At 46.3% G+C, this 14,388-nt stretch overlaps 1 protein-coding gene across 5 annotated transcripts in view; it reads right to left on the bottom strand.

Moving 5' to 3' along the window:
- The window catches only part of PIN1 (peptidylprolyl cis/trans isomerase, NIMA-interacting 1), an 86,632-nt gene extending 74,970 nt beyond the window's left edge, over positions 1-11,662 (bottom strand). For 2 of the 5 annotated variants that reach the window (XR_009556153.1, XM_060253539.1), the window contains exon 1: positions 11,406-11,662. Coding sequence is in view for 2 of the 5 variants with exons in the window: in XM_060253539.1 (XP_060109522.1) it covers positions 11,406-11,463 (58 nt within the window). In the remaining 3 variants the exon portion in view is untranslated. Of the gene's footprint in view, positions 1-11,381 lie in introns of all 5 variants that reach the window. The other 3 variants (XR_009556151.1, XM_060253538.1, XR_009556152.1) reach the window with 2 other exon arrangements.
- Between the last annotated feature and the right edge of the window lie 2,726 nt (positions 11,663-14,388).

Raw genomic sequence — 14,388 nt, 5'->3', positions numbered from 1 at the left:
ACGGATAAGAACTTCTGGGAGGCTGGAATACCAGAGCTAGGCTGAAGAGCCGGTTGGACTGGAAGAGTCAAAATTGGGTACTGATAGTTAATATGCAAGGCCAGCTATCCCTCTAGGGGCCACTGTAGATGCCCCAGCTTTTCCCACAAACCCTGAAAACTCTCATTACCTTTTAATCAGTCCCATCAAAAAAACTGAATGCAGCAAGAAAGAAGAGCCTCATAGGAATGGATTACCATCAAGCATTAAGTGAGGCTGCACTGTTCAAGCCACGCTGAAGTAAGGCAGAGAACCCTGCCTGCTCTGCATGATCTGTTTTCATGGCACAGGCTTATGCTATTACTTGAGAACAAGATACACACCTTCCTGTTCCATGGATTTCCACAACATTTAATGCTGTTGGGTTGTCACCTTGGACAAACTGGACAATAAATACGAACGATGACCAGCTATCATCTCTGATTTTAAGCCAAGCACAATACATTAAGAAACAAGGAACCCTGCACAGATTTAAGGCCTTAACCCAGGGGTGGCCAAACTGTGGATTTGGGGCCACAATGTGACTCTTTCACACATATTATGTGGCTCTCAAAGCAACCACCACCCTGTCAGCCAGCTTGGAGAAGGCATTTGTCTCTTTAAATCAATTCTCTAAGCCAAGCCATCCAGCAGCTTGGAGAATGCATTTAAAGCTGCTTTCTTTCCACCTTTCTTACCACCATTCCTTCCTTCCTGTTTTGCAGCTCCCAAACATCTGATGTTCATCTCTTGCGGTTCTCAAACATCTGACATTTATTCTATGTGGCTCTTATGTTAGGCAAGTCTGGCCACCCCCGCCTTAACCATTCAGCCAGGTCAGTCCACAAGTGTGGAAAGGAAAGCAGTATACAAGGTACGGAAAGGGGGACACTTAAACAGATGACTTTACCTGCACAGCACATCTGACAAGCGCTTCTTCAGCTAGAATTTTTAACCTACCTCTGAAGAATCTTGCCTGAGGTAACTGACAACAAAACAATATACACACTAATTTAAAACAGTGAAAACCAGTAACATTCCAACAACACGACTGTCAGCTGTCCGAGGAAAAACCAGTAAAATCAGCAGTATAAACAAATATGAACAGAAAGGCAACAGAGAGGGGATTTAAACTAACACCAAGTTAATTTTTTGTATTTTGTATAAATATAGAGTTATACTATTTTGTATAAATAGAGAGTTGCCCAAAAAGACCAACACAATCACTTTTAACTTATGTTCTAAGTTATCTGGATGCCTAAGTACAGAAAAACATTTTCACTTGGCACCTAAAAACCAGCAAGGTAACCACCAGACAAACCGTGAAGGGGAGAAGGCATTCAACAATTGGGGGGCCTCAACTGAGAAAGCCCTGTCCCTAGTTTCCACTTGCCTCACTTCTGCAGGGCTTGTAATGATGACCTTGGTGAGGCAGGGCAATAGGGAGAAGGCAGCAGTCCTTCGGGGACCCTGGCCTCAAGCTCTTTAGGGCTTTCGAAACAAGCAGCAGCATTCTAAACTGCATCAGCAAAGGCTGGACAAGGCAGATATTTCAGCACCACCAGTGACAGGAACTATGCATCCAACACCTGACAGCAATTTGGTTGTCACATCTCGGACCAAATGAAGACTAGGTAGTCCCAGGGCTTTTTTGTAGTAGGAACTCTTTTGCAGTTTAGGCTACACCCTCCTGATTTAGCCAATCCTCCAGGAGCTTACAGAAGGCCCTGTAAGAAGAGCCCTGTAAGCTCTTGGAGGATTGGCTACATTGGGGGGGGGGTGTAGCCTAATATGCAAAGAAGTTCCTGCTACAAAAAAAGCCCTGGGTGCCGCCATGTACAGACAACATCTCCCTCACTCTCTTCTCGACTTTTCTACTGAGCCAGAGAGAGTTATAGGGATGCGGCTCACAGAAACACAGAACTCTTCTATGCAAATGAAATTATCAGCCTACCAAAACCAAATCCAGCTTCCCTTCTATATAGTTTTAGCTGCTACTCTCTAGGACTCAGAGATCCAAAACTGTTCCAGAAGTTGTCTTTGAAGCTGCCCAAAAATGCTGCCCAGACACTTAAAGAATGACAGCAACACCAATCCCCTTTCACATGGGATCAGAAGATCTTGATTCTTCACTAATTCGTAAGGAGGGACAGATAACAGAACAGAAAGATAACATTGGGGCATGAGCACTTTTACGAGTTTGTGGTTTTCTTAAAGATGTTTGACATCATAGCATGGGATTTAAACACATTGCAACAGACCCATAATAATAAAGAAAATAATTTTTAAAATTCCATTACACATTATTTAACTCATTTATGCCCTGTTTTTCTCCCAATGGGGATACCGTGCAGCTTGTAACAGTCTCCTCTCCTCCAATTTTGGGTGGGGGCCACTGTAAGGCAGGCCTGTTATGGTTGCCCTCATTCAAATGAAAGGGGTTTCCATGGTTACAATAGCAGCTGCAGCCACTAGAGCAGGGGTGTCAAACATGAAGCCTTGGGGCCGAATCAGGCCCCTGGAGGGCTATCAGGCCATCGAGCAACTGGCTGTCGTCTGCTTCCTTCTCGCTTTCCCTTGCTTCCTTCTGTATCAAATGAGTCTGACGCCCTTGCACCAGAGTGTCAGGAAGACTTGTACGCATCCAAGCTTGTGGTTCCACTCCCCCTTCAGGCTTTCCTTATTATCCTGCAGGTTCTCTGTTTCCACAAGTGAACTAATATGTCCTCTTTTACTGACTTACATTCTTCATCTCAAGCACGATCCTTCCCACACCTTGTCATTGTTTCCGGCACTAGCATATGCACTGCATCCCTTTCCAGGTGTCTCTTTCCATGTGCCATATCCCTTACATCAGAGGTCCCCAACATTTCTAGCCCTGCGAACAGCTTTGCAATGTCAAAGAGGGGTGGTGAGTGCCACCCAAAAGTGGCCACAGCCAAGCAGCAGAGCCAAATATAATACTGTCTCCTTCCTTCAGAAAAGAATCGCAGAAAGACAACAAAAAGAAATGAAGGAAAACCTGAGGTGAGGAGAGAGGAAAAATAAGATTGGGGAATAAAAAGAAACAAAGGGAAGTCTGCGCAGAGGGAGGGAGAAAGTGAAGGGGGGTATGGTTACCCCTGTATTAAAAAATATCTACACGAGAGACAAGGAAGAGGATATTGGAGTGGCATCGCTTTTAACAACCACAAACGTAAGCACAGAATTAGACTGCATGGAAAAAGCAGTACAGTTTTAGGTACATACTATTGCCTTCCTCCCTAAAAACAAAACTAAGGGTGACCATGAGAAGAAATCAAGCAAACAACCAAAGCAAAAAAATATTACGTCTTTAACTATCCCTGCACTATCTATATAAAAATACATCTAGATTCCCCCTCCTCTTTTTTTGGTATTTTGTATATATATTGTGTGTATGCACATGCGCATGTGTTTGCACCTGGAAGTCATATTGATCTTTGGTGACTGACCCTTACTGGGGGCCTGGAGGATATTCAGAGAGGTGACTGAATAGAGGTTGCCCCAGTCCTCTCGACTGGGTATTTCAAGGAAGTCTCCCATCCAAGTACTAACCACAGCCGACCTGCTTAGCTTCCCAGAGATTGGGCTTGCCTGAGCTATCCAGATCAGGACAACATACATCCAGATCTTGATACAGACAAATTTTTTCTAAGATACATGACTACGGCTTAGAAGAGTTAATCAGCACTCCACAAGGGAGGCACATTTTTGATTCAATCGAGGAATGCTTGATGCGAAGCATGATTCAAGTGATGCCAAACAGTTCAGGAACAGTGACCAAAATGCCATCCAATTCAAGATGCCCAGGAACACCTACTCAGTTGCAGAATGCTTCAAAAGTGAAAGGAACATTTAAAAGGAGGCCAAAAGGCAGAAATGGAAAGGAGAAAGAAAAGATGAGTGTGCGTCATCTCTCTTCAGAACACTAGGAGTTTATTTAAAACACATAGTCATAGAAGCTCAGAGAAAGTGTACCACAGATCAGGTAAGGCTAAGAAAAAAAAAGCTCAAAAGAATGTCAGTATGGTTCACCAGCAGTCAGGGAAGCTATAGAAGACAAGATGGAGAGCGCAAAATGGGGAGAGCAAAAAGGAGAATGAACTTCCAGAAAAGTTAGCAAAAAAAGAATGTTGCGAAACAATTGGCTAAAACCACTAAATACTTCAGAAGCAGAAAAACACCCACGGAGACAAACAGTTAATTGGAGGATTACTGAAGCACAGAGAGATGGAAGAAAAAGTAGATGAATTACTCCAATGTCTTCAGAAAGCATATGAATTATTCCATTAAGACTTCAGCATGAGAAACGTTGGGCAGATTCTTGCACCTGAACCACTTTCTTTTCTGGCATAGGAGGAACCATGTGTATTTGAGGGGGGACCTCCCTCTTTGCTTCATTGGAACAAAAAACTTTGGGAATACTTTCTATTAGAAAAAATCGCAGCAAATCAAAAGACCCAATCAAAACCCAAGTATTAGAGCACATTACGAGAAAAATGGATGCCATACTTGCGTTGGAGACTGAATCTCTCCTGTACTTCAATGCCGCCCAGTCAATTTGATGATTTATCGTTATTATTATATCATTAAACAACTAATCCATAGACACAGCTAGATTACCGTGTTATGACAATAACTTGTCATAGGTCTTTATGTTGTTGTAAAAGCGCTACATCAGCTTATACTATCATTTTCATTTCTGAATATTTGAGTATTAGTATCGGTGATTTACCAATTTGTGCTGAAACTGTACCGGTTGCAATGAACGTTCTCTCTTTTGTTATGTAAATGTGTACACGTAGTTATGAGCTCTCATATTTGAATATGATTCTTATTGCATTGTATCTTGTGTATTACTCAATAAAGTTTAAAAAAAAAGGAGGGGGAAGAGAGAGCTTGTATTAAGCTAAACCAGAGGGAGCCACATGTGGCTCTTTCACACATATTATGTGGCTCTTGAAACCCCCACCACCCAGCTTGGAGAAGGCGTTTCTCTCTTTAAATAACTTCTCCAAGCCAAACCAGACAGCAGCTTGGAGAATGCATTTGAAGTTAAAAGCTGTTTTCTTTCACCTCTTCCTCTGCCCCCTCCCTCTCCCATCTATTTGCCTTCCTTCCTTCCGACTCTCAAGCATCTGTTGTTCATGTCTTGCGGCTCTGACATTATTCTGTGGCTCTTAGGTTAAGCAAGTTTAGCCATCCCTGAGCTAAACCCTGAAAAGGAGGCACATTATTTTAAACAAATAAAAATAAGCTTTCTGAGAGCAGCAGAAATGGTTTTCCCAGCGTAAAATCCTGAGTATAACCAGTCCAATGTTACCCAGTGAAATTCATGGCCATACAAACACTCAGGTCTTCTTAGTCCCAGTTCAACATTCTAGCCACTATTTTAAGGGTGCCCCTTCATATAAACACAAAGTCTCGCAAGTCACTCTTTTACTGAGGCCCTGACCACACATGCGGTTTGGGACTTTCAATCCAGAAATTTTTTTTCCATAGATTTACAGCCATACATTGTTAATATGCATTATTCTGCTTTATTAGATAGGCTACAGCAGTGATTTCTAAAGAGGGCAGTACTGCTCCCTAGGAGATGATGAGATATGTTAAGTGCTGTGAGGTCAAGTCAGTTCCCCCTTTGAATTAAGGAAAGGAAAGTTCCCCTGTGCAAGCACCAGTCATTTCTGACTGTGGGGTGACATTGCTTTCACGTTTTCACGGCAGACTTTTTACAGAATGGTTTGCCATTGCCTTCCCCAGTCATCTACACTTGCCCCCCAGCAAGATGGGGACACATTTGGCTGACCTCGGAGGGATGGAAGGCTGAGTCAACCTCGAGCCAGCTACCTGAAAACCCAGCTTCCGCCGGGGATCGAACTCAGGTCATGAGCAGAGCTTAGGACTGCAGTACTGCAGTTTTAACACTCTGCGCCACGGGGCTCCCTTTGAATTAGTGACCTTCAAAATACTGTATTGTTAACAGCCTTGCTGAGATCTTCCAGACTGAAGCCCACAGCTTCCTCTGTCATGTTGAATCTTCCTCTTTTCCTAGCATCTCATGATGTGACCAAAGTACAATAACATTGCTATGGGCAGCACTAAGAGGTAAGGAGGTAAAAGCCAGGGGGCTGGAGGTGGGCCCCTTCAACCATGTTACTCACTTATTTATAACTGATCAGGCTACAGCCTAGAGCAAAACGCCTCCCGCGCTTTGTCTTTAAACTCTTACTGCTGTTAGCACGATCAAAGTTATTTCCTTTGGTCACATCTGTATGTACAATTCCAGATTGTCACAAGATAGCCAATTATTGGCACTAGATACCGATCTTCTCATAAATTAGTTACCATACATCCGTGGCAAGTGAAGGTTTGTGCATGGTTGGTAAGTAGTTATGAATAGTTTATGCTATAAATTTCCTTCACATTTATGTAAGGGATGAAGTGGGATTACAGCACTATGCTGCCAAATGGCACTCCAAGTTTCTGCCTCTGAACTTCTAGTAAAAACTGTCAGCATTTACACCACCGGAACTCTAGTCTGCTTTAATCCAAGCAGAAAAGTATAGTACAGTTCTGGTCACTGTATTTCAAGGGGCGACATGATCGAGGTTTATAAAGTTACGCATTAGGTAGGGAGTTGACAAAGAACTTTTTCTTCCTCTCCCAAAAAACTAGAACTCGAGGGTATCCAATGAAGCTGATGGGCAGTAGATTCAGGACAGGCAAAAGGAAATACTCCTTTCCGCAGAGAGCAATTAAAAAGTGAAATTCACTGCAGGAGGATGTAGGGATGGCCACAGGAATAAACAACTTTAATAGGGGATTATATAAATTCATGGAGGATGTCTATCAATAGCTACTGGCCATGGTGACTGAAGGGAGCCTCCATGTCCAGAGACATCCTTTGAATCCCATTGCCAGGAGGCAACATCAAGGAAAGGTCTCAGCCTCTAGGCCCTGTTGCTGACCCTCCAAAGGAACTGGCTGGCCACTACATGAGAAAGTATGCTGGACTAGATGGACCACTGGTTTGATCCAACAGGGCTCTTATGTTCTAATTCCTTATAAAAGATAAAAGTTTTGCTCAAGAGTTGTTCTTTGCAAGGCAACTAAGAACAGACCTTAAAAGAGAGTAAATATTTCTTGATGTTGAGCAGTTCTTCAAAGATAACAAAATTCAACTTACTAACGTAATTGCTTATGCAACTGATGGAACACCATCGATTACTGGTCGCTACAGTGGATTTGTTGCTTACTTGAAAAAAGCAGTGCCAAAAATCCTTACCCTTCATTGTTTCCTTCACACCAAGAGCTGGTTGCTAAAAATTTCAGTGACTTCCTGCACAAGTCATACACACCGTTATTACTGCAGTAAATGAAATTAAAGCCCTTACTCTGCTCTAGGAGCTCTGTGCCAAGAATGATAAAGATTTTGAATATTTCCTGCTTCACACTGAAGTTTGCTGGCTATCAAAAGACAACTGTGTGAGATGCTTTTACAATCTTTTGACACTGTTGCGGAGTTTTCTGAAGACATGAATGCTTTGCTCAGTGATAAAATCAAAGAGATCAGGAGTGATATTGTTTATTTATCAGAGCCGTCTGCAAAGTTAAATGAAATTAGGTCAATCTTATAAAAGGCCAAATTTGTCATCTCTCTGTTTATTTCAAAGTTAATACTATCCAAACGCAGTGCAGGCTGTAGTGAGATATACCAATTTCTGACCCTGTCTGAGTTGAAAGAGAAAGTTGGGAAACAAAACAATGACCTGCAAATTTTTTGTGACCATCTGGATATACCGCATGAAGGATCATCTTTTCATGGAAATTTCAGAATGGGTGATAAATCCATTTTCAGATACAGAGAAAGTGGTAGTAGAAAAAGAACTAACTGATCCACAAAATGACACTGAGCTAAAGCCAATGTTTAAGAAATAGTACCAAGAGTTTTGGTTACAGAAGGACATTTCTGATGGTGATCCTGCATTATGGACAGTGGTTAAGAAGCTCCTTGTTGCTTTTCCAACATCATATTTGGTGGAACGTGGTTTTAGTGTGGTCATCCAACCTCTCTTCAAGCAAAGAAATCAACTCCAGATTACTAAACATGGTGATTTAAGACTCCTGCTAAGTGACTTGAACCCAGACACTGGGAAACTGGCACCACTTAATCAAGCCCATCCATCCCTTTAAGAATTTACTGAACAGTGGTTACTGAATGGGGTATCTAAGATTCTTGCTAAATGACCATTGAACTATGATAAGCTGGTGTCAATGGATCAAGTTCATCAGTTTTGTTGAGTAAATTAAACTAAAAAGCTATAACGGGATTTTGAATAAATCTGCAATTAACTGTTACTGTTTTGGTTTTACTATTGTCTTCCTTCATGGCTTGTGCAAACCGCAGTTCTGAATACTGCTTTTTTATAGAGAAGGGCGGCTGCAAGCATAGCCAGCTTCAAGAGAGGATTGGATAAACACATGGAGCAGAGGTCCATCAATGGCTATTAGCTACAGCATATTGCTGGAACTCTCTGTCTGGGGCAGTGATGCTCTGTATTATTGGTGCTTGGGGGGGCACAGTGGGTGTGCTTCTAGTGTCCTGGCCCCACTCGTGGGCCTCCTCATGGCACCTGGTTTTTTGGCCATTCTGTGACACAGAATGTAGGACTGGATGGGCCACTGGTCTCATTCAGCATAGCTTCTCTTATGTTCTAAGGGTAGGGGGCAAAAGAGGATGGTTTGATTCAGGTCATTAATAGGGTTGCTACAAATTGGAAGTGACCTGACAGCCCTTAATGCACACACACAGGGAGCACTGGGGATGAATGGAACCCATGGAGCAGTAGCCCCCAAAAGTAGCAAGGACAGATTAAAGCATGCTTGGGGCAGATTAAAGCATTTTGGTTATGTCAGATTTGTATAGATGGAAGATTTCAGTATGACAAAGAAGAAAGTCAAAAACACTTAGACAGACCATGAAAGCAAGCAGGAAGGGATGAGCCAATGCTAAGCTCTTATGGCCCTTTCTTACATGCCCAGGATAATGCCAATTGTCACTTTGGGGTCAGGAAGCAATTTTTCTCCAGGCTGCATTGGCCAGGGATCCTGGAGGGTTTGGGCTTCCTCTGGGCATACAGCAGGGGATGCTGAGGGAGGGTGTAGTGAATTTCCTGCATTGGGGAGGTTGGCCTAGATCAGTGGCCCCCAACCATTTTGGCACCAGGGACCAGTTTTGTGGAAGACATTTCTTCCAGGGACCGGTGGGGAAGGCGGCACTGGGGTTTTGCCCAGGCTGCCCCTCCCCACGCCACATCCCTGCCCCTCATGGGGGTCTTTAAATGGGAGGAAGACTGGGGCTGTTTCTGTCTCCCCCTCCCATTTAAAGACCCCTGCCAATCAGCTGATTTGTGGAGGTCTATAAAGGAAGGATAGGCTAAGGCCACAGCAGCACTGCCCCTTCTGTCAGCCCGGGACCCAGGTGGACAAAAGAGGCAGTGTGGCCTCACTCTGCCTCCCCTGCAAGGGGAGCAAAGCTATGCCGCCTCTTTAGTCCAGGGCTGCTCTGCCTCTCTCTGCGGCCCAGTTGCTAGCAGGTCATGGATCGGGACCGGTCCACAGACCGGTGGTTGGGGGTCCCTAGCCTAGATGATCCTTGAAGTATCTTCCTGCTCTAAGTTTCAAACAGCATTTTATTCCACTCTTCTTCCAAAGAGCTCAGGTCAGCACATAGTTCTTCCCTCCTCCAAACAGCCCCCTGAAGTAAACTGGGCCAGGAGAAAGGAAGGAGCCCAGATGGCAGTTTAAAGACACACAAAATTTATTCCAGCATAAGCTTTCATGACTCAGAGCTCACTGCAGGAGACAGACAAAACACACGAAATTCCCTTACACTGAATCTGACCATTGGTTCATCAGCATTAAATAACAGCATTAAATAAAAGTGTCTCAGGGAGAGATCTTTCACATCACCTATGGCCTCATCCTTTTAACTAGGGATGTTGGGGATAAAACGTGAGATCTTCTGCATGCCAACCAAATGCTCCAGCATGAGCTCTAACGCTCACCCATTAAGCAAATACTGGCCCAAGGTCACTCACTGAGTTCTCTGGCTGAACATGGATTTGAAGCGGGGGGGGGGGGGGTACCCAAATGCTCAGCATGTAGCCTAAACATTTTAGGGGGGGGCTGGGATGGGGCTGCCAGCCTCCAGGTGGGGCCTGGAGATTCCCCACTTTTACAACTGATCTCCATCTGGCAGAGATCAGCTCCCCTGGAGAAAATGGCTGCTTTGAAGGGCGGACCCCTAAGACACTGGAGCCTCCCCTCACCCCCTTCCACCTCCAGGTATTTTCCAACACAGACCTGGCAACCCTAGGACTTGTTAAAATAAAGCCTACCAAGGCCCTAGAAAGGAGTATATAGGAAGGGGGGGGGTTAAAAAACAACACAGGATGCTCTGAAGCCTTCGACATAGGATGGGCCACAATGCCGGGGGGGGGGGGGAATTAGGAAAGGTGGGGGGGGAGTTGCAGCATTTGGAGAGGAAGCTCAGTAGGGTTGCCAATCCCCAGGTGGGGAGTAGGGGATCCCTCGGTTTGGAGGCCCTCCCTGCGCTTCAGGATTATCAAAAAACGGGGGAGGGAGGGCACTCCATTATTCCTTATGGAGGCTGATTCGCATAGGTTATAATTGAGACTTGATCCACGGGTCTCTGGGAGGGGGGACTGTTTTTTGAGGTAGAGGCACCAAATCTGACCATAGTATCCCATGCTCTTCCTTTAAAAATCCCCCAAGTTTCAAAAGGATTGGACCCGGGGGGTCCAATTCTATGAGCCCCCAAAGAAGGTGCCCCTAACCTTCATTACTTCTAATGGAAGGAAGACATTTCGAAGGTGTGCATTTAAATATGATGGCCAGCACTCCCCTTGGAGTTCAGCTATGCTTGTCACAACCTTGCTCCTGCCTCCACCCTCAATGTCTCCTGGCTCCACCCCAAAGTCGCCTGGCTCCACCCCCAAAGTCTCCAGAGATTTCTTGACTTGGACTTGGCAACCCTAAAGCCCAGGGAGCCAAATGCGCTGCTGCGGCAGCGGCCCATCCTCCCGCGGCCCACGACTCAAGAGGCCCAACCGCCTCGTCCCTTGCCCTTCAGGCCCGAATCCCGCCACCCCCCCACCCTGGACGCCCTTCTCTCAAAAAGGCCGTTCCCCCAAAGGCCGAAGGGCCTGGTGAAGCCCCGCACCCCAATCCCACCTTTGTGTCTCCCCGCGCCCCAACCCCGGTTGAGGAGTCCGGCTTCCTCCCCCGCCCTGGCCCCGGGGCCCCGATGGACCCACCCCCGTCTCCCCCCGCGGCGGTACCGGAGCTGCGGCTCATGCGCTTCTCCCAGCCCGCGGGGAGCTTCTCCTCCTCCGCCATCTTGCCTCCTCCGCCTCCTCACACACTCACACCCCAGCGCGCGGAGCCGAGCCAAAGCGCCACGCCCACTTCTCCTGGCAACGCCGCCTCACGCGCCCAACGGCTTTCGGCGTTCTCTCGCTCGCGATTGGCCGCCCGGGCGGAGCAAAGGGCGCTCCGATTGGGTCTCCGAGAGGAAAAGGCGGAGCGAGGAAGGAACGGCCAATTCACTCGGCGGCCCGAGCTTGAATGAAGGGCTCCGGCGAGGGGGACAAGGGCGGGGCTTAGAGCCCATTGATTGAGAAGGCGCAGAGGCGGAGATCAAAGAGAAGGGGCGCGCGGGGGAAGGGGGAGATAAAAGAAGACGGAATGCGGTGCAGTATCGGAAAGTGTGCCGGCGCGGGGCTAGTAGAAGAGGTGCAATGCGAAGTAGAGATGAATGCCATTCATCCTCCGGGGTTTGTTTCTCAATCAGTAACATATGATGTTACTGAATATTGAATTAGATCTCTTGTCCCGGGAAACCCGCATTGCTTGTCCTGACTGGGAGATAGGCAAACGGTCCCGGGGCTTAGGGTTATCGAGTCCAATTTGGAAAATTCCAGATTTGTGGGTGGAGCCTGAAGAAAGACAGAAAGGGAGGGGGCCTAGGAATTATGATATTGGATTTATATCCCGCCCTCCACTCCGAATCTGAATCTCAGAGCGGTCTCCTTTTTTACCTTCCTCCCCCACAACAGACATCCTGTGAGGTAGGTCGGGCTGAGAGGACTCTCACAGAAGCTGCCCTTTCAAGGACAGCTCTTGCGGGAGAGCTATGGCTGACCCAAGACCATTCCAACAGCTGCACGTGGAGGAGTGGGAAATCAAACCCAGTTCTCCCAGATAAGAGTCCGCACACTTAACCACTACACTAAACCACCATACCAGGGGTGGCCAACAGTAGCTCTCCAGATGTTTTTTGCCTACAACTCCCATCAGCCCCAGCCAGCATGGCTGATGGGTGGGGCTGATGAAAGTTGCAGGCAAAAAACATTTGGAGAGCTACCGCTGGCCACCCCTGCACTACCCCAATGCCAGCCTCCAGGTGGGATCTCAGGATCACACAGAATTACAGTGCATCTCCAGAGATCAGTTCCTCTGGAGAAAATGGATACTTTGGAAGGTGAGGACCCACTGAGGTCCCTGCCTTCTCCAGGCTCCATCCCCACATCTGGAGTTTCCCAGTTTGCATCTAGCAACCCTACCCCCCCCCCCCCCATTCCCCTGCCAGAGGCCAGGCGGGGTCTGGTAACCCTAGAGCAGGCGCGTCATTTGCAATGAGGGCCGGAGCCAACATAAATGTAACTTTGTTGGGCCAGCCTGTGAGCATCATAAAATGTAATGCCTACCTCACAGGAATAAAGCACTGACCCTTTGGAGGGAAAGGCAGAATAAAAGACACGAGCGATAGGCGTACAGCAGAGGTCCATCTAGTAGTTCTCTCTGTGGTCTTCCTTGTTTCAGACTGCAGACTCCATAGGGCTGAGGCATTTCATCTCATGAAGTGTACATAGACAGCATTATGTAGAAGGGGAAGAATGTTAGGAACAGTAGCTGGATGCAGTCTGGGCTAAAGTGGCTATTATACCAACCTGAAAGCAAGAACCAAAGGGCTTTTAACTTCTGGGTCAAACTGAGCCTGACCAGTAGATCCAGGGCCAATCCAGGAGCTGAGAATATTATCATTTTCTCCCATTTAATTAAACTGTATTTTTAAATCTGTGCGTGTAAGCCCAATCCTTCCTTGGAGGTTTTTAAACAGAGGCTTGATGGCCATCTGGCAGCAATGCAGTTCCTGTGAATTTAGACGGAGGTGTTTGTGAGTTTCCTGCATTGTGCAGGGGGCTGGACTAGATGACCCCGGAGGTCCCTTCCAACTCTATGATTCTATATACACAGGCCAGTTGTTTATCCCAGCCTCTTGGGCACATTATGAGAAGACACTGGAAAAGACAATGATGCTAGGAAAAGTTCAAGGCGGTAGGAAAAGAAGAAGACCCAATGTGAGGTGGATTCACTTTGATGTTCTTCAGTTTGCAAAACCTGAACAAGACTGTTGATAGGATGCTTTGGATGTCATTAATTTACAGAGTTGCCATAAGCTGGAAGCAACTTGATGGCCCTTGATACATCCACACTATTCCACAGAAGTGCATGAAGCTGGGCTGCAGTCGCTATTCAGTGGAATTCACTGCCGGAGGAAGTGGTGGCAGCTACAAGCACAAACAGCTTCAAGAGAGGCTGGATAAACTTATGGAGCAGACTTCCATCAGTGACTGTCTTTCGATTTGCCCAAAGCTCTGAGTCGCACTGTATGGAAAGGCTACCTAAGAGTATCTTGGCAACCCTGCTTTCCTTGAGTTATTGTGATGCAATCATCTGAGTCTGTGATGTAATTACTCGGTTCCCTCGGGGAAGGGAAGAGAAAAGAGAGGGAGGATTTGCCATCAAAGGCATGCCCTTTCTCTTTCTTTCCTTTCCCAGCCCCTGCCCCCCTTGGCAGGGAGGAAAGGGAAGCCTCTTACCAATTTCTGGTCAGTTCCACTCTCCTTCCATCTGCTGCATGTAAACATAAGCTTATACCCAGAACTGGCACTTTTTTTGTAGCAGGAACTCCTTTGCATATTAGACAACACCCCTCTTAGGTAGCCAATCCTCCAAGAGCTTACAGGGCTCTTATTAAAGGGCCTACTGTAAGCTCTTGGAGGACTGGCTACATCAAGGGTGTGTGGCCTAATATTCAAAGGAGTTCCTGTTACAAAAAAAGCCCTGCCCAGAATTAAACTTTGTCAGTCCTAAAGGCGCCACTGGACTCAAATTGTGTTCTGTTGCTTCAGACCAACACAGCTACCCATCTGAAGGTTAGCATCCTCTACTCCAATTGGCAGCAACTCTTCAAGGTTG

The sequence above is a fragment of the Heteronotia binoei genome, chromosome 13 (assembly GCF_032191835.1).
Source record: "Heteronotia binoei isolate CCM8104 ecotype False Entrance Well chromosome 13, APGP_CSIRO_Hbin_v1, whole genome shotgun sequence".
Classification (NCBI taxonomy): Eukaryota; Metazoa; Chordata; class Lepidosauria; order Squamata; family Gekkonidae; genus Heteronotia; species Heteronotia binoei.
Note: the sequence above shows the minus strand (reverse complement) of the source record. Positions and strands in the feature narration are given on the sequence as shown.